General features: G+C 41.2%; 1 protein-coding gene across 2 annotated transcripts in view; it reads left to right on the top strand.

Annotated features, from left to right (window-relative positions):
• The window catches only part of TNKS (tankyrase), a 290,704-nt gene that overhangs the window by 93,204 nt on the left and 170,735 nt on the right, over positions 1 to 26,765 (top strand). For both annotated transcript variants that reach the window (XR_004000785.1, XM_030565584.1), the window contains exons 4-5: positions 7,120 to 7,156; positions 8,018 to 8,093. Coding sequence is in view for 1 of the 2 variants with exons in the window: in XM_030565584.1 (XP_030421444.1) it covers positions 7,120 to 7,156; positions 8,018 to 8,093 (113 nt within the window). In the remaining variant the exon portion in view is untranslated. The remainder of the gene's footprint in view (positions 1 to 7,119; positions 7,157 to 8,017; positions 8,094 to 26,765) is intronic.

Below are 26,765 nucleotides of genomic sequence, written 5' to 3' on the forward strand. Positions count from 1 at the left end.
GTGTCATGCGAACACCTGTTCTCACTTTCAGGTGACATTGAAAATAAGAAGCGGACAGCTTTATCTGCCGTAAATGTAAACAAACTTGTTTGTCTTGGGGATTGGCTGAACAAGAAGTAGGACTGAGTGGAATTGTAGGCTGTAAATTTTTACAGTATTTTGTTTGAGTGCAGTTATGTAACAAAAAAGTCAACATTCATAAGTTGCACTTCCCCATAAAGAAATTGCAGTACAGTACTTGTATGAGAGATACTAAAAATGTGTCATAAAAAAAATAAAGTGAGCACTGTCTACTTTGTTGTAATTGAAATCAATATATTTGAAAATGTAGAAAAACATCCACAAATATATTTAATAAATTTCATTTGTTATTCAGTTATTTAACAGTGATTAAATTGTGATTAATTTCTTTAAGTTAATTGTGTGAGTGAACTGCGATTAATCAACAGCCCTAGTTTTCAGCCATGTAGTATTAGAACACTACCACAGCCTCATGCTTCCTGGACTATTAAAACTCCTTGTCATGATTTAATGCTATATTTTACTCTCTCTTTGCTTGCTTTAGAGCAGGGATAATCATATGGGGAAATGGAAATATTTTAGTGGACTCTTTTCCATCTCTCCCTGAAAGAGGTTACAGAGAGAATAAACTTTGAGGTTTTGTGGGGAAAAAATAGATTTTTATTTTTTTTTAAAAGCCTGCTCATGTAGTCTGTGTCAGGACAGTAATGGCTCCTTTCATGGTACAATTCCCCACTCTGAACCTTAGCGTCCACAAGATGGGGTACCGGCATGAATTCCTCTAAGCTTGATTACCAGCTTAGAACCTGTAGCGCTGCCACCAACCAGGAATTCCAGTGCCTGGTACACTCTGGTCCCCACAAAACCTTGCCCGGGGACCCCCAAGACCCAGACCCTCTTTATCTTAACACAAGGAAAGTAAACCCTTTCCCTCACCGTTGCCTCTCCCAGGCTTCCCCTCCCTGGGTTACCCTGGAAGATCACTGTGATTCAAACTCCTTGAATCTTTAAACAGAGAGGACAATTCACCTTCCTCCCTCCTTCTCTTTCCCCCTCCCAGACTCTTCCGGAGAGAAAGTAATCCTGGCACAGAGAGAAATCAGCCTCTCTCTCCCCCTTCCCTCCTTTCTCCCCACCAATTCCCTGGTGAATCCAGACCCAGTCCCCTGGGGTCTCACCAGAATAAAAAAACAATTAGATTCTTAAACAAGAAAAGCTTTTAATTAAAGAAAGAATTTTTACTGTTTTTTATCTTTGTAAATTTTAAAAAAATGGAATAGGTACAGGGTTTTTTAGCTATAGGCACTGGGAACACCCTCCCAGCCTAAGTATACAAGTACAAATTAAAATCTTTTCAGCAAAATACCAATTTGAACTCCTTTCAGCCAAATACACATTTGAACTTCTTCCAACCAAATACACATTTGCAAATAAAGAAAACAACCATAAGCCTAACTCGCTTTATCTACCTCACTATTCTGGATCTATAAGAACCTGTATCAGGGATATTGGAGAGAAACCTGGTTGCACGTCTGGTCCCTCTGAGCCCCCAGAGTGAACAACCACCAAAATCTAACAGTGTCATAAACAGATAGCTAAGAGTTAATGTTCTTTTACCTGTAAAGGGGTAACACCAGTAACCTGAAACACCTGACCAGAGGACCAATCAGGAAACAAGACTTTTTCAAATCTGGGTGGAGGGAAGTTTTGGGTGTGAGTTCTTTGTTCTTTGTCTTGTGTCTGTGCCCTCTCGGCTCTGAGAGTGATTTTTCTATCTCCTGGCTTTCTAATCTTCTGTTTCCAAGTTGTAAGTACAAGGATAGTAAGACAATAGGTTTATATTGTTTTTCTTTTGTATGTACATGTGTGTAGTTGCTGGAATGTTTTAAATTGTATTCTTTTTGGATAAGGCTGTTTATTCATTTTTCTTTTAAGCAATTGACCCTGTATATTGTCAACTTGATATAGAGCCTATTTTTAATGCCTTTTTCCTTTCTTTTTATATAAAGCTTTCTTTTTAAGACCTGTTGGAGTTTTTCTTTAGTGGGGACTCCAGGGAATTGAGTCTGCAGCTCACCAGGGAATTGGTGGGAGGAAGAAGTCAAGGGGAAAATCTCTTTGTGTTAGATTTACTAAGCCTGACTTTGCATACCCTCTGGGTGAGGGGGGGAGAGAGATTAGCTCTGTTGGTACCTGTGTTTCCAGGACTGGAAGCAGGGAATCTCCTAGGGTCGTCCAGGGAGGGGAGCCTGGGAGGAAGTAACAAGGAAACAAGGGGAGGGGGTTATTACCCTTTGTTGTAAGACTCAAGGCATCTGAGTCTTGGGGTCCCCCAGGGAAGGTTTTGGGGAGACCACAGTGAGCTAGGCACTGTATAACTCCTGGCTGGTGGCAACTTTACCAGGTCCAAGCTGGTAACTAAGCTTGGAGGTTTTCATGCTAACACCCATATTTTGGACGCTAAGGTCCAGATCTTGGAAAAAATGTTATGACAAACAGCGCACACAAAAACTTCCCTCCCTCAAGATTTGAAAGTATCCTGTCCTCTGATTGGTCCTCTGGTCAGGTGACTGGCAGGCTCACTGTTCTTGTTAACTCTTTTCAGGCAAAGAGATATGAAGCACTTCTGTTCTATTAACTCTTACTTATCTGTTTATGACAGTTCCCATTTTTAATTAGGTTTTAAGAAACTAACATTCATTAAAAGAATATTGCATGTATATTTGCCCATTACTCGCATCTAGATCTGCAAGATCCTGAGAGATCAGACTCTAAAGTTTACTGCCTTTTCCGTTTTTGTGTGCGTATTATGTCATCTCTAAGCTCTGTGCTCTTGGACTCATGGTAACGAAAACTGATTTACGGATAGAGAGACAAAAATAATAGTCCCAATAAATCTTTTTAAAACTTCATGAAAAATTCCTATAATACTTTGTCACATATGATATACTGAATACACGAGTTGTGTAAAAGTTTTATCTTTACTTATTTAGGAATGATTTGCATAACTCCTTTGTGGCTTCAGCTCTCTTGAATGGTGTCCATTCCAAACTCTGACTCATGAATATCTTAGACCAAGATTTTCCAAAATAGGAGCCTAAAGTGAGACTACTTACTCAATGTTTAGACTCCTAAATAAATGACCTGGGGTGAAATCATGGCCTCTTGAAGTCAACAGTAAAACTTTTGATTTCAGTGTGGCCATGATTTTCACCCCCTGATTTTCAAAAGTGGCTTATCATGCAATAGCTCCCATTGATACACGTTAAACACTCTTGGGTGCTCAGCCGCTCTTTAAATCAGGGTCAGGAAATTATTCCTGTTTGGGTCAGTCACTGGGACTTTATGCACTCATTTAATTTGTGTGTGCGCTTAAGCTTGTAAATAAAGCCCTTAATTCAGGAAAGCACTTAAGTGTGGAATGAGGAGTCCAGCGTTAGGCATCTAAGTTTGAAAAATCTTATCCTTTTATATCACCAACGCTTCCGTATTCTCAATTAGATAATATGCATGTCTGTAACAAACCACACAGAAGTGATCAAATCCATGCTGCTAAAAGACAAAACAAAATCATCTTTCTTGCAACATTACAAAATCAAGAACTCAGATTTGGGAAATAAGGAAGGTCCTGAATCTACAAGAGCAATTGATTTCCCTGGGGCTATATGTGCATAGATCTCATTCCAGGATTGGGGCCTACGTCTGTATGCTTAACTCTGAATCTTTATTTGACTGTCTCAAAATTACACTCTCATTAAAATATGTACAATAATACAGAAATTTCAATTATTTGGAATTTCAGTCTTTTATTTAGTTTAAAGAAAACTACTCAATTTTAAAATCAACATAAAATCCAAAATATTTTTTCCTTTATTTTTATTTTGAATATTTGACAGGATTTTTTTTTTTTCATCCTTGTTCTCAGATATTAGTGAGCTGGCGTCTTACAGTGTATTCATCTTTATGTGTATAAAATTAAAATAGGGATTTATACATGGGGCTAGATCTGACCAGAAAAAATGGCCTAAGCTTTCAGTAATATGTATGGCATGGTTGTGGTATATAGTTGCAATAAAATATTATACATATTTAATGTTTTTTTTATCCCACTTAATTTTTCAGTTTCTAGAAAAACATTTTAATCCATGTATTTTCTCCATCATTCATTGCTGGTTTTTTTGACTGCCTGTAACTGCCTGGTTTCATCCATAACTGTTCTGTTGCTAGTCTTTATCTGGATGTTTTTACAAAATCTAAGGTTTTCTTCAGGAGGAAAACGTGGTAACTAACTCATGGTATAATGCTAGTGTTGTCAAGGCATTTGTAGTTTTTAGCTATGTTAGCAAGGAAAGGTAAACACTAGTGTTAACATGTTAAAACTGCAACTGCCTTGTCCACACTAAGATGTTTACAGTCTGTTAGCAGCAGTAAAATACAAAACAGAACATTTTTCCCCTTAGTGTGGACACACCTTAAAAGGCACCAGGGAGCGCTACAGTCTTATTCTGTACATACAGGCAGTTCTGCAGCTAGCAGCTGCAATTTTAATTGTTTGGCTCAAAAGTTTAAAATAGTTTGTTACAATTTTTAAAAATCATGCAAGGTGGATGGTCTGAATTTTTGTATTTTAATTCCAAACCTTAATGTTTAATGTTTTATGTATAGTCTTAAAAAATACTTTGCAAACACATTTATCATTATATACATGTGACCAAATCGTGCAGTCTATGTCCAGGTTTTCTATTATAAATTGATGTAGCAAGTGCTTATACCTTTTTTGGATCATAGTTCATTGCAAAGCATACCATTCATAGTAGATAAGTTTCTTAGAACAATGAAGTTGCATTCATTTAAAGAGGATTTTTTTTCCTAATGCATATCCTATTGCAGAAAAACTGACAAATTTTAAGAATCTCTTGTCTTGGTTTTGATATCAAGACCTGTTACCTGTAAATATCTCTGATTTTATTAAAAATAATTCATGTACTTAGTTAAGGTTAAAACGCCTTTTGTTTTTAAACCAAGCAATCTAATCCGTGGTTTCTCCCTGTTAAAACTATTCCTTGGTATTCAAGCTCTTTAGGATAGAGCTAGAGCTCATGTTTGAAGAGCATCTAGCAAAATATTATTTAACTTTGGGGCCTTTGGATACTACTATAAATCCAGTCAAAACTGGAGCTCCATTGTGATAGGCACTGTATCAAAACTAATAAAGAGCGCACAGTCTACAAGGTGGGCCCTCAGTGTGATTAGGGTTGGTAAGTATCTCTGATGTAAATGATGTATATTAATAAACAACATCAAGACATTTTTCTAGTGGACAGAATTTTTTGTCATTGTTGCTTTATTTGTGTAACAAAATGTAAACTATTTGATTCAGAAGTCAATTGTCGCTTTTGATTCTTCATTGGTTAGAAGTACTGTAATTATGCCCAGTGTTTTGTTTACTCTGTGCTAAGAATGAGGCATGTGTTGTGTCCTGGCTTGAAAAAATCACATCACCAGTGGGAACTAGGAAGCTTCTCTAGGTGAATTTGGAGAGCAGCAAGGAGACAGCCATTGTTTTTTGCAGCATTCACATCTTCATTACAAACATGTTTCTGTGAATGTTCCAAAAATGAATCGAATCTTGTGTTTCTAAGTCTGGCAGCCAGCTCTAGTGCCTCTGCTGGTGATTTTAATTTTGTAATTAACTAGACCTGGTCCATTACACTGCTGCTATTCAGAATCCTATAGGCAGCCATGAAACTGTAAAGAACTATGTCAGTTTCACTCTGCTGCTGGTTGGAAAAGCTAAAAGTGGTGGCAGCAGTAGACACTAAGCCTTTCACAAGGAAAGATGACCCAAGCACTTCTCCTCCCAACAGTTAGGGTCTGGGCTGGGGAGGGAGAAAAAGAACTCAACTCTTCAAGGGGACGTTGATTGGCATCTTCCTACTTATCAGCTGCTTAGGGTGGGATTTTCGCAGATGCTCACTGTAGATCTGACTGCTCGCATTTAAGTTAACACGAGTTTCACCAGAGGCTGATATAAAGAAATGTAGGTGGTAGTAAGCTTTTCAGCAGGGCCTTGCCTTCATACCTCACTCATGCAGGAGAATGCTATATCCCATTTTTTCGTATCTGCCTTTGGGTGGTTGCTTTAATCTTCTGGCTACTAGGAGTTTTAAACCCTGCATTAAGCATTGCTGGAATGTCCTACTTTCAGAGGGTTTGCTGAGGATGTTAAAAAGTGAATTTCCTAATTCTGAATATAACTTCACTTAGATTTAACAGCCTTTAACATGTATAGTTGTGATTCAGCTTCACTGAATGTCATCTCATTTGCAGTTAGGTGCCAGAACAGCTCATCTTCACTGTGTGCTCTTTTTTCACTTAAAATATTCAGGAGATTGTTTTTGAAGTGTACCACAACCGTTCATGTGATTTTTATATATATATATATTTAAGAACAAGCTCACTGCAATTAAATGCAAGTTTGAAACTGCAACTTTCAGAGGTCTTGTGCCCTTTTGGGTATATTTTATAATTTAAAAGTATATGGTTTTCCTGAAGTCTAGAAAAGGTTTCAGAAGTTCTGATTTTTGGAATTTCATAAGCTATTATGAGCCATTGCTGTTTGTAAGGACATTGAATAATAATACTGAACTTCAAAAATAAACTGCCTTTAACAGGTACAAATTGCCAGTTTCTAAGAGCCATAATGCCTTGCTTTTGTCTCAGAATTTATTAATGCTTCAGAAGTATACTGTGCCATTCTGAATGGGAAAGTGGGGGAGGGGACATTGTCTTCAGCTAGCATACTGTTATCAGAGGGAATGTGTTTCTGGACACAAGATTTAGCATTCATTGGTTGTCTGAAGAAAGCTATTTCATCTGAGGATTGGATAAGAAGCTATGTCAATTTGCTGCCCGTCTCCAAGGCACTGGTGATGCTGCCTTCACAAGCTGGCTAACGTCACAGCTCCATCACCCAGCGGGGTGTGGGCTCTTTTTTTTTCTCCTCTTCTCTGTTTTAATTCTGTATTTGCTTCCTATTGTAGTTCTTAATCTGTCTTCTGCCAGATGCTAACAGCATGATATTTTGCAATCATTTAGGTGAATACAAGAAGGACGAACTCCTGGAAGCTGCTAGGTGAGTGCTGGTTAGAATACAAAGCATGTTGGAGATGGGAAGAGATGAGGAAAAGGGGCTTCTGTAAACTGTAATGTTTTGCATTGCCTTCTATGAAATGATGCCGGTAAACCAGCTTATTAGAATAAGTCTCTTTGGACTTTACAGTCTGTTATAAATAGAAAAGTCTATTTGTTTAATTGAAATCCCTCAACATGATGCTTATAAGGTTAATATTAATTGTGTTCTTGCCTTAAGCTGCTAGAAATCCTATTTACCATTTAGTGATTGTCCTTTTTAGGTGCAAATTACATATTGTTGGAGTATTTCCCTTTTTGTTTCACCACCTGAAAGCTTTATTTTCGAAATGTTTCCTACCAAAACGCAGCCTAGAGAAGCAAGAGCGAAAGGTGTAAAGTTCAGTCTAATATTCTAGAAATTATTTTATCCCTTGTTGCCTTTCTGACAGCTTGTAGAACAGTTATTTTACACTGTATTTTCCCTTTCAGTAACATTTTAAAATGTTATTTTTAGCAATATATACTGGTATTTGACATGTGATCTGAAGAATAAGTTAACTACTAATTCAGAAAATGGCTTTCAGCAGATCAGTAAAATGGGCTAAAGGAAAGATCCTATTATAAGGCTGAAGAAAGAGATGTTAAGACATTTTTTTGCATGAACTACTGTGGATTTAATAACAAATAGAAGAATATTCTGTATTTTATCAGCAGTTCTAAAACACTTGTGAGATATTTTGCAAATTGACATATTTTTCACTCTGCTTTGAAGAATAGCAATATACACTACATTAATATGAAACTTCTTATCACATCTTTTACAAAGGGACATGTCTTCCCTCCCCTCCCCCTGCCCTTACAGGAGCGGTAATGAAGAAAAACTAATGGCTTTATTGACTCCTTTAAATGTGAACTGCCATGCAAGTGATGGGCGGAAAGTAAGTTAATATCTATTTAATATTTTTACAGTTCTAGAGAGGTAAATGTGAACACTGAAATGCAGATATATAAACCAGGACAGAGTATATAGCTGAACTCTAAATGATGTGTTTTCACCATGAAATTAAATGCTGCCATACTTGATACTGCCAGTTGTGACAGATGGACAAAGCCAATGGACCATGGATTTCGAGCTTGCCTTTTCTTTTAAATATGAGATACTCTATTGTATGGAAAATGAGATGGTAGAATCTTCAATAATAACAAAATGTACCATTTTAGACTGTTAATAAAGTAGCTAAAGGAACAGAGGATCATTTACTATCTCTACACTATACCAGAGGTTCTTGAACTGCGGGTCGTGAGGTTATTACGTGGGGGTCACGAGCTGTCAGCCTCTACCCCTAAACTCCTCTTCGCTTCCAGCTTTTATAATAGTGTTAGATATTTTTTAAAAGTGTGTTTAATGTATAAGGGAGGGGTTGCACTCAGCAGCTTGCTGTGTGAAAGGGGTCATCAGTACAAAACTTTGAGAGCCACTGCATTACATGGTGTGGCTGTCCCATTTGGGGGAGAGGAGGGATTCTTCAGTAGAGGAAGTTAGCTCTCATAGGCCCTAATACCTTGCCAGTTAAAGCTGACAGTGTATTAATGAGATAAGAAAATTCAGTTAGTGCTAAACGTAAACATTGCATTGTTTGGCTTGGCTGTCGTTTTATTTATTAGGGATGCTGAAGGAAAAAAATAAGGATTATTTGGAATTAGGGGAAGTGAAGAGCATGTACAACATAGGCAGAATGCTGGCAAGACTTTTAGGATACGTTAATGTAAATTACAGAATGTGCATCTGGCTACTTAATTTCTGTGCTTAATGTCCTTAGGGTTTCATGATTTGTGATGTTAGGCGTTCACATTAACAGACAGATTTGTCTAGCTTTCTAGGCTTACAGACTTTGGTGGCTATTTTAAGTATTTGTTGGAATTTTCTCAATATATGTAGATTAGAAAATCCATCATATGCGATTGTACATCACACTCTGAAGAGTTTGAGTTAATCCAGTAAATAGATATTTCAGACTGAAAAGCATGTGTTTTTAAATTCTTACTGTTCTTAAAAGTATTTTCAATGCAATGTCTTTTATTACACTTAAAAACAAACAAACAACCCACAGCTGCTGACCCAGATCTGCAGCTGGGGTAAATAGGCACAGCTCCATTGAAGCCAATGGAGCTATGCTGATTTACGCTAGCCAAGAATCTGGTCCACTTTATTCATGGGGAAAATATCCCTTGCCTTACCATTGCAGAGTGCCTGGTGTTTGCTACTAGAATGTTGCTTCGTTTGTTAAAATATGCTGACAGACCTTTACAGGCATCAATGTGATTAATGTTTGCTTAAATGAAGCAAGTAACTTTAATAGAAAAATTTTACATCTTTGAATTGCAATATCTAGAAATGTTAAAAAAATCTAGTGTTTTACTTCCACAATCCATATTTTAAATGTTAAGGGTTGTTGTCAATAATTGAACCCTTCTGAATCTTGGTAGAACAAGCTATTTAAGCAATTAAATTGAAGACCCATTAAAAAAAGAGTATAAGCATGTAAGAATGGCCATACTGGGTCAGACCAAGGGTCCATCTAGCCCAGTGTCCCGTCCTCCAACAGTGCCAATGCCAGGTGCCCCAGAGGTAATAAATAGAACAGATAATCATCAAGTGATCCATCCTCTGTTGCCCATTCCCAGCTTCTGGCAAACCGAGGCTAGGGACAACATCTCTGCCCATCCTGGCTAATAGCCACTGATGGACCTATTCTCCATGAACTTACATAGTTCTTTTTTGAACCCTGTTATAGTCTTGGCCTTCACAACATCCACTGGCAAGGAGTTCCACAGGTTAACTGTGCGTTGTGTGGAAAAATGCTTCCTTTTGTTTGTTTTAAACCTGCTGCATATTAATTTCATTTGGTGATCCCTAGTTCTTGTGTTATGAGAATGAGTAAATACTTCCTTATTTACTTTCTCCACACCAATCATGATTTTATAGGCTTCAATCACATCCCCCCCCCCCCCCCCCCCGGTCATCTCCTTATCCAAGCTGAAAAGACCTAGTCTTATTAATCTCTCCTCATACAGAAGCCATTCCATATCCCTAATCATTTTTGTTGCCCTTTTCTGAACCTTTTCCAATTCCATTCTATCTTTTTTGAGATGAGGTGACCACATCTGCACACAGTATTCAAGATGTTGACGTGCGATGGATTTATATAGCGACAATATGATATTTTCTGTCTTAATGATGCCCAACCTGCTGTTTGCTTTTTTTAACTCTCGCTGCACATTGAATGGATGTTTTCAGAGAACTATCCACAATGACTCCAAGATCTTTCTTGAGTGGTAACAGCTAATTTAGACTCCATCATTTTATATGTATAGTTGGGATTATGCTTTCCAATGTGCATCACTTTGCATGTATCAACATTAAATGTCATCAGCCATTTTGTTGCCCAGTTACCCAGTTTTGTGATATTCCTTTGTAGCTTTCTGCAGTCTCCCTAGAACTTAGCTATCTTGATTAATTTTGTATCATCTCCAAATTTTGCCACCTCACTGTTTACCCCTTTTTTCAGATCATTTACAAATATATTGATTAGGACTGATCCCAGTATAGAACCCTGGGGGATACCACTGTTTACCTCTCTCCGGTAATGCAGTATTTTGTCCTGATACATAGGGATCTATGATGTACTCTCTGTGTTATAATAAAGATATAACTCATAGTTAGTGTTTTTAGAAAGATAAGACAGACCTGTTCAGATGAAGTACTATTTAAATATATTTATAAAATACTGTTTTGACATAGTTAAGTACTAAGACAGACAAATCAGCAACACATTTCTGGTTGAGCATTTGAGCCCCATCACTATTGATATGAGGCTAAAGGTAGGATTGCTACTTCTGTCAACAAGACCAATGATCCCTCAGAAATATACTCTCTAGTATTTGTGCTACCATGAAATAAAAATTAGATTTAAGGAAAAAAATTGGTTAGTAGACATTTGGTTAGTAGGCATTATTGAATGGTATGACAGCACTTGAGTTTCAACACAAAAGCTTAATTTAAGTCCAAGATTCAGAAAGCACATCAGAGTTAGAATTAAACAGTGCTGAGATTTAGAGAATACATTGGTTTGTGTGTTTGTCCAATTCTTGTCAGTAAAAGAACTAGTTGCTAAAAGCATTCTAAGCAGTCAGGTGGTTTATATCCAGGTAAAGATAAGACAGTTCTGTTAATTGTTAGGACTATGTCCTTTTTGTAATAATAGTCAGTATCATAAAAATGTGTACCATCAAGTCGGTTTGCTGAATAAATTGAATCCAGTTACCCACAGACAAGGCTATTTTGAAACTTATATTTCGTTTTTTCAATATTAGTGTGCAGAATGGAAATTCAAATAGAAGGCATTTTTAGAAGTACAGTGTTGTTCAACTGAAAGTATTGTATTTGTGAGATGTGAGTTTTGGACCCTCTAACAATGCAAGACTATTTTGTTGGACTTCTGAAGTAGTTTAGATGAGCTAGTGGTGCAAATAATTACAACTCTTAGCACATGGACTGTTGTGAGCTAGCACCTCACTTGGTGTAAGTTGGAGTAGCTAAGTTGACTCCAATTGACCTGCACCGATTTACACCAACTGAGGTTCTAGCACATTGGCTTTTTCAATGTTTTACTGTATAGACTGTTTTTTCATTCCTTAAGGTTTAGTTTCAGAAAAAAACTCTTGTGTATTTCTTCTGTTTTAACGTTTTTAATGCCCCGTCTCTGTACTAGCTAGGCACAGATTTAATTGTAGGTGAGCAAACTTATGCTAACCTCTGTATTTTTGTTTGTTACAAATCAGTAGGTTCCATACACTGTGTTCTTTACATTTTAGAATCTGCATACTAAGAGTTGTTGCGTTAGAACTACTACTTACGTTTTCCCAAACATTTTTCCTCTAGCCATTATTGTCAGAATTTATATTAATTCTTGCTATAATTTTATAGTTTACCCATTTTTTGTGTGGATAATTTTTTACGCACCATAGTCAAGATCCACTGTGTGTGTGTGTGTGCGCGCGCACGCGCATAGGATACTACACAAGTAACTAAGCTGTGCAGTGCACATAGTCAATTTCTTGACAAGACAACTGAAAGCATTATATAGTAGCAAGATTTCATAAGAAAACAAATAATGGTTGTTGTGGTATAATTCCCCACTCTGAACCTTAGCGTCCAAAAGATGGGGTACCAGCATGAATTCCTCTAAGCTCAATTACCAGCTTAGTACTTGTAGCACTGCCACCAACCAGGAATTCCAGTGCCTGGTACACTCTGGTCCCCACAAAACCTTGCCCGGGGACCCCCAAGACCCAGACCCTCTGGATCTTAACACAAGGAAAGTAAACCCTTTCCCTCACCGTTGCCTCTCCCAGGCTTCCCCTCCCTGGGTTACCCTGGAAGATCACTGTGATTCAAACTCCTTGAATCTTAAAACAAAGAGGAAAATTCACCTTCCCCCCCTCCTTCTCTCTCCCCCTCCCAGACTCTCCCTGAGAGAGAAAGTAATCCTAACACAGGGAGAAATTAACCTCTCTCCCCCTTCCCTCCTTTCTCCCCACCAATTCCCTGGTGAATCCAGACCCAGTCCCCTGGGGTCTCACCAGAATAAAAAAACAATCAGGTCCTTAACAAGAAAAGCTTTTAATTAAAGAAAGAAAAAACAGTAAAAATTATCTTTGTAAATTTAAGATGGAATATGTTACAGGGTCTTTTAGCTATAGGTAGTGGGAATACCCTCCCAGCCTAAGTATACGAGTATAAATTAAAATCCTTTCAGCAAAATACCAATTTGAACTCCTTCCAGCCAAATACACATTTGAACTCCTCCCAGCCAAATACACATTTGCAAATAAAGAAAACAAATGTAAGCCTAACTCGCCTTATCACCTTGTACTTACTATTTTGAATCTATAAGAACCTGTATCAGGGAGATTGGAGAGAAACCTGGTTGCACGTCTGATCACTGTCAGAACCCAGAGAGAACAACAACCAAACACTAACAGCACACACACAAACTTCCCTCCCTCAAGATTTGAAAGTATCCTGTCCCCTGATAGGTCCTCTGGTCAGGTGACAGCCAGGCTCACTGATCTTGTTAACCCTTAACAAGCAAAAGAGATATGAAGTACATCTGTTCTATTAACTCTTACTTATCTCTTTATGCAATGGTATGCATGCTTTTCAAAAATTCTGTTGGGTAGAGTCAAAAGTCAAATAGGATCTGTTCTTCCCCATCTGTGCCTTCCAGATGGCTGGATACCTCATATCTCTGTAACCCCTCTTCTCGAAATGAATGCAAGTATTCATCTACAGATAGCGCTACTTGAAGCGGCATCAACTTCAGCCTGGATATTTGCTACCTTTTGAGGGGGACTACCCCAAATAGGAGCTTTACCTTTTACCCACCATGGATTCAAGGAGCTAGTTCCCACAGATTGCATACAGAGAGGTTTCCACAGGGCAAGCAAAGAGGAGAAATGATGCTATGAAAGCAGTGCTTTTGGCCTACCCTCACCTCAAGAACTGCTTAAGAAACAGTGTCCACTCATGGTCCCAGAGGTGGCCATATAACCTTTAAAATGTACTCCATCTGAAGCACTCTTTGTGAAAGAGAAGCTGAGTACCCTGCTTAGGGGGGGATAGTGCATGCACGTGTGCACGCACAAGCAGTTTCCCTTTCTTCTTGTCTTCTCGTTCTTGCTCCTCCTTTTCCCCATGGCTCGTTATCTTTTCTTACTATGATATCTGTCTGACTTATTTTTTTTTGGAGCAGGGAAGTAGTTGTCTAGTCTGTAAAATGTCCTGTACACCTGTGATTCTATACATAAATTACAAAAAATGTTACATTAAAAGAACACTGTTAAGGTTGCAAATCCAAGCACTCCAAAATTAGGAAATGCTTGAGTTAAAATTATCTGATCACATGCTTTTTTCCCCATAGGACCCTTGCCTTAGTGCACACGTATTGAGTAGCCACTCTGTATTTTCTTTCATCCATTTAGGTCAGTGTGTGGGCCCCATGCCTTATTTACTGCACGCTATTCAAACCTTGCTCTGAAGACAGTATTATTAATTTTCTCAGGTGCTTTTCCATGGTGTTCATCATGGTAGTACCTGAGTGCCCATCACAAACATTCATTAATTTTATCAACTCCCTCTGAGATGAGGGGTGTCGTCATACCTATTTTACAGAGGGAAATTTAAGCACAAACACATTAAGGTGAAAAGTATCCACTAATTTTGGGTGTCCAATTTGAGAGACTTTGGATCTCTCTTTTCAGAGTATTTAGCATTATAATGTTATAATGCTATGCATCTAATATAGCTGTTGTGCCCTTCTGGAGCAGGAAAATCATCTGGTCTGTAAAATGCCATGCGCACTTTATATATGCCAAGCACAGCTCTTACTGACTTCAGTTGCAGCTGTGCATGCTCAGCATTTCTGCAAATCAGACCCCCTGGCTCTCAAGTCAGGCACCCAGAAAATGGGGAACACAATCAGGGACCCTGTGAAAAGCTTGGTTTCATGTATTTGCCCAGCATCATACACAAGAACTATGTGGCAGAGCAGGCATGTAACCCAGTTCCCTAGGGCAGCATTCAATAGTTTTAACCACGAGGCCATCCTTTCTTCTTCCTGCAACACTCTTCCTCATTCACTACATACCTTCAAGCCTCTACAACAAATGAGACCAGTCCACTTCACTACACAGCTTTGATTATTCTCGGAGCACGCCTACTATCTAGAAGAATTAGTGTGTATAGTGCGCACACACAAGGGCCCTCCTCGTCCAATTTCAGTCTAACCCACTCCTTTACTACCAACCCTAGTGTTTGCCCCCCCATATGTCTGCCAGCTCCCAGTCTTCCCCCACCAGGCTCCTTGTCCTAATCTACTCCCTCTGCTGCAGTTCCCCCATCTTCTCAAATCCAGCACTTGTCCTCTCTGTATTTGAGTCAGGATGCTTCTTCCTGACCCATACTCCCCTGTCGTCGTGGCACAGGAATGCTTTGCCACATGAGGTGGAGCAGGATTTATGGATTCTATATAGCAAATGCACAGTAAGAAGTCCAGCTCTCGGGAGGGTCCCATGTATACTGCTGTGTATGAGAACAACCCACCCAGTATAGTGTGTGCTTGTACTGGGGGGCAATGGTATGGAACCTGCTCCAGTTCTGAAGCTCTCGCAACATCCACAGAGCAGCTGCGATGCTGTGGAGTGACCTTGTGAGAGATGGTGGGAGATTACATCTCTCTTTGCTTCCCTTTCACTCCTCCCACCTTTCATTGCCTGACTGCAGAGGTCAGGTAAGCAGGAAGTGTACTGTATAAAAAACAGATGAATTATTCCCTAGCTCCCCAGGGAAAGCCTCCTAGTTGCTGTTGGTAAGTTGATTTGCCAACTCATAACTTAGAATACTCAAGGTTGTCAACCCTATGCATTCCACAATCATGAGATTGACTTAAAATTTAGGAAATGTAAAAAAATGTTGGGTTTTTCTTCAAATAGTGTCCCTGTGGGTGCTCCACATCAAGATGAGTATTTATCTGTGTATTTGATTGAAGATTTGTCAGCAGTGTCTGAACCTGGTACAAGGGTATAGAGGGAGGAAGTGGACCAGTTGCTTCTCAGTTGCCTGCTGCTTGAAATAAAGTAGCACAATGTCTGTTAGATAGCTATGCAGTTTGCTACCCCTCTCGCTTAATTTTTTTTTCTCAGTATTTTTTTTTTATTTTGTTAGCACAGATTGTGCTTTTTTAGGCAGAGGTTTCCCCTTCCCTCCTTTTGCACAATTTGGGCCTTTGCTTTTCCTTGGACCTTGACCTGCGGCCTCGAGTAAGGGTTATGCCCAAGACCACACACTTCAAATCCTGCCAGACCTGCCACAGGTCTTTCCTTCACAGTAGCAGACATTCAGACTGCCTCTGCTGCCTGGGAGAGTCTCACATCTTCTCCATATGTAAGCTCTCCTCATGTTTCAAAAGCAGATCTAAGGATTTTAGGGAGGACAGACTAAAACTCTTGTTAGTGGAGCACTCGCTGAGACTGATGGGATCTGAGTGGTGACACCCCCTCATCCCCCCCTGTAGTGGGGTGACCACCTGCTCCAGCCTGGAAGGGGTTAGAAAAGCCCCGCAGAGGGCATTGTAAAACCCTAGCTGATTGGGGGAAGTGGCTGCAGCTGGGGCCATGCCCCAAACTGAGCAACAGGGCCTTATAAGAAGGCCAGGAGCAAACAGTCTCTCTCTGCATTCATAGAATATCAGAGTTGGAAGGGACCTCAGGAGGTCATCTAGTTCCCCCCTGCCCTGCTCAAAGCAGGACCAATCCCCAGACAGGTTTTTATTCCAGTTCCCTAAATGGCCCCCTCAAGGATTGAACTCACAACCCTGGGTTTAGTAGGCCAATACTCAAACCACTGAGCTATCCCTCCCTGCAGAGAGAGGAAGGCCTGGCTGCAGAGAGGTTAACTAGGTATCTGGAGTGGAGCAGGGCTGGGGAAAGGCCAGGGGAGCCAGGGAGCTCTGGCCTAGGAAACCCCCAGTCTGCAGACCTTGTAAGGCCTATTTTAGGTACTGGGTTGCAGGGGCAGCCCATGGGTAGCCAGAGGCAGCAGGTTCAAACCCCTTTGCCTGTGATGAGTGGCTTATACTGCAGTCTGCCACAGTGAACAGGGGCTAGATGGAGACTGGGCAGTAGCCAAGACTGAGGCAAAGTGGGGCTAGTGGGTGGGGGTTCCCCTGAGAGGGGGAGGCCCTGACTGTGGGGGTACTGCCTGGGGGCAGCACCTCAGTTAAAGGGGCACTGAGGTCCTGAGAGGCACACAGGTGCCAAGAGGACAGGCGGATCACCGGCCTGCAGAGAGCGCTCCGGAGCTGGAACAAGCTAATTCCCAGAAGTCACCAGCAGAAGGCACCGCAGGGGTGAGTCCGTACGTGTTCACCCTCGTACACTGGCCTTCCAGAGAGTCCTGGTGACCATCTCTACTGAGATGGTGAGCAAAGACCCTGGGTGCCCTTCAGAACCATCTAGACCAGTGGTTCTCAACCTGTGACTCGCAGGCCACTTGCAGCCCAATCATCACAAACTTGCGGCCCATGTGACATCCTCAGGGCTGTACAGATAATACATATTGTGTGGATGCAGCCCATGTAACACACAGAGATCTGCATATGTGGCCACAATGGTAAATAGGTTGAGAACCACTGACCCTCAAAGAAGAAAGAAAAGGGAAGACTCCTTCCCCACCACCTCCAATCTGGCTCTCAGGAGACTCTTGCATCTGTTACAAGTATTACTGAAGCTCCTATATCTTCCAGTATTGAGATCAGAGCACTGTTTAAGACCATGCTGTATGCTGAGAAGCCATCAGATAAACCACCTAGAGCGGCACTTACATGAGCACCAGATTTTGTGCCTCCAAAACTCAGGGACTCCAGGCCAAGTCAAAATCCTCATTGATATACCACCTTCAATAACCAGACATGAAGGATGCACCAATCACACACTTGGGTACTATCTCCTGTACCACCTGACATACTGTCTCCTGAGGTTCCCTGTCTGGCGCCTTGGTACCATTGAGTCTCCTATCCTATGAGGACCTGGAATCCCAGAAGAACCTGAATCACCATTACTGAGAGATACCAAGAGACATTCCCCACTCCTACCATGTCACCTCCCAGAGCCTACTTACTGACACTGTCACAAACACGTCAAAAAGTCTTTGTGGGTACAGAGAGACCTTTCTAGCCTGCACTGACACATGCTCCAGTGCCATCATGCCAACAATATTGACTTCTGGTACCCATGCAATTACAGGGCTCTTTTCGGGTCCTAAGACTAACTCGACCACTGGCACCCGAAGCCATTTCCGCCTCCAGTAGGCACATGAGATAACACCTCATCTGATTTTGAGGTGTTTATACACGATTCCTCCACCTTTGTCTCATTTGAGAGTCCCTGAAAAGGGCAACAGATATGTCAAGGACATGTTCCTTTAGCTGGTTTGCTTCCTCATGGTGATTGCCCTCACACAGTAAAACATTGGCCCTACTTCTGTAGAGTAGTGTCCTTCTCTTGGTCAAGGTGATTTCATCCTAATCTCTTTATAGGGACTAAAAACCACTACTCCACACTGTTCAAGAATATTTACAGGAGGATGATTTAGAGCCTTACAGACCCGGTTGGTTAGAACTGAGATGTACTGGAAAACTGTGGAGAAGCTTGCTACCTCAAACCAAATTAATTCATAAATTTAAATACAGATCTGATTGGACAAATAAAGCATCAGACTATTGAAATAAAAATCCTTAATATCTACGTCTTCAGTCTACCAACTTAGACCAGCTTGCTGTCTTTGGTCAGAGGGTGCGCTGCAGCTGGGAGTCAGCCTTCCAGCTCGGGGTAGACACACTCTGTAGCTCAGCTCAAGTTAGCACACTAAATATAGCCCTGTGGAGACTGCAGCTGGGACTCTCATGCCCACGTCTCCACTGGAGCCACAAGAGCCACACTTTATTTTTAGTGTGCTAGCTCGAGCAGAGTCTGAGTTTGTCTATCTGGACTGAGAGGCTCACTCCCAGCCGCAGTATGGACATACCTATAGTGGCCAGAAGGCATCAACAACCACTGTAAGAATGCTAGATGTTTGGATATCCTCTAGTGACTCCTGTTAATAACAGTAACATTTCTTCCCTGTCTTACTTCCACCTCAGCAAGAGGAGATTATGCTTCAGTTTTAAAATGTTCTTGATGGCTCTTCTAGACAGCCAGAAATAAACTAAATATAATGGTTTCTTCCCTTGTGGGAAATAGTACTCTAAGCTGTTCCTGATAGGACTCTGCCATAGTTTCCAGACAATATAAATCTCCATTCTGTATTGAAGGCAATGCCATGCCAAGATTCTATTAGGAAAGGGAGAATTTGGCATGAGCTCTACTTTGATTTTTATTTATTTATTTATGTATGTGTGTGTATGTATGTATGTATTTTTTTCAGCCCAGCAAGTCAGTAGTAGAATAGCTCAGCTGCCAGAACCTCATCCCAGAGGAGTGGAATCTAAAAATCTTTATCTGTTAATCTGTCTCAAATTCTGCACCATGCGATATACTGGCTTCTCATGACCAGTTCTACCAGTTTCAGATTCTTCTTCTAGAACGTCATGGTCATGGTATACTATTTCTCTCCTATTCTTCCCCAAAGATGGATAGCTCAGTGGTTTGAGCATTGGCCTGCTAAATCCAGGGTTGTAAGTTCAATTGTTGAGGGGGGCCAGTTGGGGATTGGTCCTGCTTTGATCAGGGGGTTGGACTAGATGATCTCCTGAGGTGCCTTCCAACCCTGATATTCTGTGCTTCCTAACTATTGGGCAGAATAAGGTTTTTGCCAGTTCGCTGGCTCTTGGGGACCTCCATCCTTTTTGGCTCTCAGACCTCCAGAACCTGGCAGTGACACAAGCATGGTGTTTCCCTGAGATTTCTGAATTTCTTTCTCAAAGGCTGATGTTCCACTCCTACCCCAACCCTTTCAAGCATGGAAACTGCATAGAGCAACTTCCTTTTGTAACCCACACACCTCTTGGGTGTGGTGTTGTCTCATCTGGGGGGAGAGGGGAAAAGTGAGCGAGAGAGAGAGAGATTTTTAAAATGAGTCTGCTTTACAGCCTTGGCTACCAGGCAGGTGGCTTTTGGCTCATCCAGTAAGCTCCAGAGGTCCCCGGTTCGATCCTGCCCGCTGATAAAACGGGATCTGTCGGCATTACACTTGCACAAAAGGTCTCAGAGGAAGTTTTAGATTGAAGGGTTAGGAAATATTCCACTTCCTTGACATGCTGTCTTTCCTACACATGTGCCAAGAAGAACCCAAAACTCTTTGCATTTTTTGTTGTCCTGTTTTAAGAAAAGACTAAAGGTCAACACCATTTTCCAATCATAGGCATCTGCTGTTTCTGAAATCCTTGGACCCTTTGGAGGCTGAGACATTGGTTTCCATCCAGCTAGTAAATGTATTTTTTTTGTTCCTAGTCATTACAGAGACCCTTTAAGCAAATGGTTACTCAATAGGCCGTGTCCCATGTTCTTCCGATATTTATGGGACCACCCTTTGAGCCAGTAGGCCTGGTCTCTGAATCTGCTTCCTCTGAAAGTGACACTGCAGCTGGAAGCATCGTAACCTTGGAAGATTCCGGAACTGTTATCCCTCTGCTGTATCGGCTGTTTTTGTGGATCAGGTTGAACTACGCTTTTCTATGGAGTTTATTCCTAAAGTGAACACAGAGTTTCACCTCGACTAGTCTGTTGTTGTTCTGTCTTCTATCCTATCTCAGTCACCCCTTTGGTAGGAGTTTTGAAGGTTGATTCATCTTACTGAGATGCTGAGAAAAGTGAGTTTTCTCTTTTGATGGTCCCAACAGGCAAAAACAGCTTCTAAGGTGGTGGTTGCTGGATAAAAGATTACATTTGTCTTTCTGGTGTTCAGGATTATCACCCTCTTCTTCTTAACGTCAGGAGTCAGTCTCAAGAGAAATCGCCCCTTCTGCGCGGTGACTGCTGGGGTCTGTTATAGCGTTTAGTAAGGCTTCCACATGGTCTTCCCCATAGCACCCTTCTTCTGTCTGCACTGGATGGGTCCTTTGGCTGAATGGAGCTCCAAGTAGCATTACTTACCAGTAATTCTTATTGTCTTACTCTTCTCGTCTCCCAGCCTACTCCTTATCCTTCTCCACTTTGAGGAAAGGTGCTGCTGTCTTGGCCCCTCCCTGCTTTCTGTACTTGTTTCTTGCTTTGCTTTGGAAGTATTTAACTGAAGTGGGGGGAGGGGGGCGCTGACTTGGTCTTCTGTAGGAAGCTACATATATATATATATATATGAACCCTCTTGCTTTCATGTAGGGAAAATCGGTTATCCCTAATGACTTTCTATATGAGGGCAGACAAGAGGGCTACAATAGAGTAATATCAGTAAGTAATGTTTCTTTGTGCCACACACATTCACAAAAATGAGTGAATTCCTTCTATTTTCTGGGTCCTGGTCTTGTCTGCCCACCACCTTGTCCTCTTTCTCCATGGGTTTTTCTGTTTTGCGCTCCCAAGGAGGAGTTTAGTGGTTTTTCTGTGGCCTGCTTCTGCTCTGTTAGCCTACTGCTCTGTTGTTTAATGGGTCTGAGAACAGAAAGAGGTGAGAATGAACTTCTCAAAGGGAGTTGCGGTAAAAGGTCAGTTGGGGAAAGAGGATAGGGTTTCAGCAGAAGATGGTTGGCATTCAGGATACCCATGTAGAAAACGTTCTCTGTTTCTGATGGTCATAAGACTCCTAGATAGTGACCACATGGCCTTGTTGCACAGTTCCTGAGTTTCACAGGAGTCTTGCCCAGCTTAGAAGGCATACCATAATGGAAAGCTTTGTCCATCTCTAACCCCAGGCCTTCCCTTGCTCTCCTTGGACAGTGCTTCGTCCCTTTTTTCTCCACCTCTGATAGGCATAGATACTGTAGCGTTTCCTGAGAATCTCCGCCAGTGACACCAACATTATGTAAGACAGTGTTTTAGCCCTCTTTGTTCCCTTCTCCCGCACAGCTGGCCACATAGTTCATATGGCTGTTTTTGTGTGGAGCTCCTGCTTCGTGATAAGGTCCTTAGGCAATATTATTATTACTTCTGTTTGTCCAGCATGACATATAGTGAGTCCCCAACCCTGAACTGTATAATATAGGCTTGCTGTATTGCATTGAATAGTTATTGTTAAGTTCAGAAATCAGTTCCATTGTTGTGCAAAGGTCAGACGAACTAGCATAAACTCTGTTGCTTATGAACACTGCTCTGGTATTGAACAGTGAATACTTTCATGGATATTAGAGGTGGAAAAATCCAGCTGTCAAATAGGCTGTCACTCTGCAATTGTGGGATTATTCCACACAGTGAGTATTTTGTGCAGTCTAATTTTAAACATCAAAAGAGATGGGGCTACCCTCCATCTCTTTCCTTGGGGAAACTATTTCCATCGACTCATAGCTCTCTCTGTCAGGAAGAATTGACTAAAACTCAAATAAATTTTTCCTTTTCTTAATTTTATCCCATTAGTCCTAGTTTTACTTCCCTAAACCCTAGAGGCACTGCAGTGCTTCCTCTGCCTCCTTGGTGTTTACACCAGAAAGGTGTGTAGACTATAACCTATCATGTACTCTTCACATAGCTAAGCTAGTAAGGTTTTAAAATTCCCAGCTCCTCTTCTAGATCTTCAGCATCTGTCTAGTATTGAGGCATCTAACTCTAATATGAATGCAGTGTTCCAGGCATGCTGTCATCAGAGTTCTGTACACAGGGATTTTTACTTCTGTGTTCCATGGTGTGATGCTTCAGAATCACAATTACTTACTGACATTGGGGAACACTGTCATACACTAGTAGGAGATAAGCCCTTGGTTAAGATGGGGATTTTCTGTGCTATGTATCACAACCCTGGCTGTACTTTCTCCTGAAATTATTCAGTGGCAGAGAAGGTTTTGTTTGTTTGGGGTATCTTTTATATGTAAACTTTTCACTTTGTTCTTCGTACAGCAAATAAAAGAATGATGAAAAGTATTCTTTCTTTAGAAAGAAAGTATTCTTTCTTTACCTAGTCAATTTCTATCTGACCCCAGTCTTTCTGCTCCCCACAAGAAATCTCAATTTTAAAATTAAATCAGTATGTTTTTAAGATCTGGATGTTTTGGGGCGTATGTATTACTGGTTGCAAAGCACCATGGGAGGTTATTTTAGTACCAGACTAAAATTATTCCGTTCAACAGCACAATTAAGTATTGGTAGCTGTGTTCTGAAGATAATGTGATTTCAATTAAATTAAATTAAATTTAACTAAATTTAAACTACCACTGGTAAATGCAATCTATGTGGTAAACTTGAAAAGAGATTTACCCTTCAGAAAACAGTGTAATAGGGATTGTTTTAGTCCTATATTGTGCTTTCTGGCTCAATGACCAAATGTTAATTTGTAGTTCTAATCTCAATATTAAGATTAAACATTCACAGTTGAGTGAGAAATGTGTTCTTTGCTTAGTTTTAAAATCTTGTAGTCATTAAGAGTTGCCTTTTATTATTCACACAATTTATAGAAATTAATTTAGCTCAGTAGCTGGTGTGGTTGTGTGATTTCAGAGTTTACACTTACTACTGTTAATCCATTTACATTCAGCGGCAAGACTTAACTTGATTTCATGGAGCAACATTTAGAAATTTGTCCTTAAGGGGTAATGGTCAACTGTGCAGTTAGAAAGCACATGACTGGGGGGAAATGGTGCGGTTTGAATAGTTGTGGATTCCAAGCCACATGCCTGACTAACATGAAGTCATGAAGTCTTGTCTAATCACAGAGACTCTAGTTCCATTACTTAGATTTCTTTAAAAAGAACAGGAGTAGTTGTGGCACCTTAGAGACTAACACATTTATTTGAACATAAGCTTTCATGGGCTAAAACCCACTTCATCAGATGCATGCAGTGGAAAATAAATTAGGAAGATATATATACACACAGAGAACATGAAAAAATAGGTGTTGTCATACTAACTGTAACGAGAGTAATCAATTAAAGTGGGCTATTATCAGCAGGAGGAAAAAAATGTTTGTAGTGATAATCAGGATGGCCCATTTACAACAGTTGACAGGAAGTTGTGAGTAACAGGAGGGTTAAAAATTAGCATGGGGAAATAGTTTTTACTTTGTGTAATGACCCATCCACTCCCAGTCTTTATTCAAGCCTAATTTAATGGTGTCCAGTTTGCAAATTAATTCTAATTCTGAAGTTTCTCGTTGGAGTCTGATTTAGGTTTTTTTTTTTGTTGGAGTATTGCAACTTTGAGGTCTGTAATTGAGTGACCAGGGAGGTTGAAGTGTTCTCCAACTGGTTTTTGAATGTTATAATTCTTGACGTCTGATTTGTGTCCATTTATTCTTTTGAATAGAGACTGTCCGGTTTGGCCAATGTACATGGTAGAGGGGCACTGCTGGCACATGATGGCATATATCACATTGGTAGATGTGCAGGTGAACGAGCCTCTGATAGTGTGGCTGATGTGATTAGGTCTTTGTGTCTTTATACAGCACAGTGGAGCCCTGATCCTGATTGGAGCCTCTGGGCACCACAGTATAAATATTAAGTAATTATACTCTATTTGATATCAGGAGTTTAAGTTTTTCAAAGTAATACTCATTTCATTATTATTTTTATTGTGATAGTGTCTAGCGTTCCCAGCCCCATTGTGCTAGGCAGATACAAACACATTACAATAAGGTGCTCCCTGCCCTGGAGAGCTTACAATCTAAGGGTACGTCTACAGTACGAAATTAATTTGAAGTTATTTTATTCAGATTTCCTGAATCAAGTTCATACATTCGATGTTGTCCCCACTAAAGTGCGTGAATTCAGCGGAGTGCGTCCATAGTATCAAGGCTAGCATTGAATGGCGGAGCGTTGCACTGTGGTAGCTATCCCAAAGTTCCCGCAGTTTCTACCGCCCATTGGAATTGTGGGTTAAGCTCCCAGTGCATGATGGAGCAAAAACATTCTCGCAGGTTTTTCTGGGTGTGTGCCGTCACTCGCTCCTCCCTCCGTGAAAGCTACGGCAGATGCCATACTGCCAGCAGACGGTGTAGCACGGTACACCGCCATCACCTGTCTCCTGGTACACTGAATCCACTTTAAATGTCCTGTCCTCTTTCTACCTACTCTTTCATCTAACCATTTCCTGCCGTTTCTCGGTCATCGTGAACAGAGCCGCACAGCTTCCGCCGCAAACTCTGCCCGCATTTCCCCGCAAACTCTGCTCTCGCTACTTTTTCCACATTGTCAGTCCTGGGTTCCCATTGAAGCTACAGAAGGCAACAATTCCCCGCTGTTTCTCAGCCATTGTGAACAGAGCCGCCTAGACAATCTGGAGAAAGCAGTGGAAGCTGTCCTGGGCTCCCGTGGAAGCTACAGAAGGCAACCATTTACTGCCTTTTATTGGCCATCTTGAACTGAACAGCTCATTTCGCACCCTTTTTCAAGGATTACCTGTGCAGGCACCATTGTGCAGCAAACATAGGGCCCACTCAGATCTCTGCTGCAGTTTTGACCATTGTAAGTACCTCGTGCATTATCCAGCAGTATGTGCAGTGCCTGCAAAACCGGACGAGGAAGCGACGACAGTGCGATTACTATACTGATGAGGACATGGACACAGATGTTCCTAGATGCACGGCATGTGGCAATTGGGAGATCATGGTGGCATTGGGCCAGGTTCATGCTGTGGAACGCCGATTCTGGGCCCGGGAAACAAGCACAGACTGGTGGGATCTCATAGTGTTGCAGGTCTGGGATGATTCCCAGTGGCTGCAAAACTTTTGTACGCGTAGGGCCACCTTCATGGAACTTTGTGACTTGCTGTCCCCTGCCCTAAAGCACAAAGACACCAAAATGAGAGCAGCCCTGACTGTTGAGAAGAGCGTGTCCATAGCACTGTGGAAGCTTGCAATGCCTAACAGCTACCAGTCAGTCGGGAATCAGTTTGAAGTGGGCAAATCTACTGGAGGGGCTGCTGTGCTGCAAGTAGCCAACACAGTCATTGAGCAGCTGCTAAGAAGGGTAGTAACTTAGGGAACCCCAGCACATTAAAGCCATCCACAGTGGTCTGCACATTTTCCCAAACGGCAGTGGGACGATAGACGGAACACATATCCCTATCTTGTCCCCGGCACACTGTGGTGGCCAGTACGTAAACCACAAAGGGTACTTTTCCATGGTGCTGCAAGCACTGGTGGATCACAAGGGACGTTTCACCAACATCAACGTGGGATGGCCAGGAAAGGTGCATGATGCTCACATCTTCAGGAACTCTGGTCTGTTTGAACAGCTGCAGGAGGAGACTAATTTCCCAGACCAGAAAATTACTGTTGGGGATGTTGAAATGGTTATAGTTATCCTTGGGGACCCAGCCCACCCCTTAATGCCATGGCTCATGAAGCTGTACACAAGCACCCTGGACAGTAGTGAGGAGCAGTTCAACTACAGGCTGAGCCAGTGCAGAATGGCGGTAGAATGTGCCTTTGGACGTTTGAAAGGGCGCTGGTGCAGTTTACTGACTCGGTTAGATCTCAGCACAACCAATATCCAATTGTAATTGCTGCTTGTTGCGTGCTCCACAATATCTATCAGAGTAAGGGAGAGACGTTTATTGCTGGGTAGGAGGTTGAGGCAACTCGCCTGGCTGCCAATTTCACACAGCCAGACAGCAGGGCGATTAGAAGAGCGCAAGAGGGTGCAGTGCGCATCAGAGATACTTTGAAAGCCAGTTTCATGACTGGCCAGGGTACAGTGTGACAGTTGTGTTTGTTTCTCTTGAAGTTGCCCGCATCCTATATATATGAAAGGAAATAAAGTCAAAATTATTTAAAAACTGTTCTTTATTATTTGATGCACAATACATTGAGAGAAATCCGAAGGTAGACCAGGGGAGGGGAGGGTATTGTGTTAGGGGGTGGAGGAGGAGAGAAGAAGTCCAGAAACCAAGTCAAAAGTTCGCATATCCCAGCT

This window comes from Gopherus evgoodei, chromosome 5 (genome assembly GCF_007399415.2).
Source record: "Gopherus evgoodei ecotype Sinaloan lineage chromosome 5, rGopEvg1_v1.p, whole genome shotgun sequence".
Taxonomy (NCBI): Eukaryota; Metazoa; Chordata; order Testudines; family Testudinidae; genus Gopherus; species Gopherus evgoodei.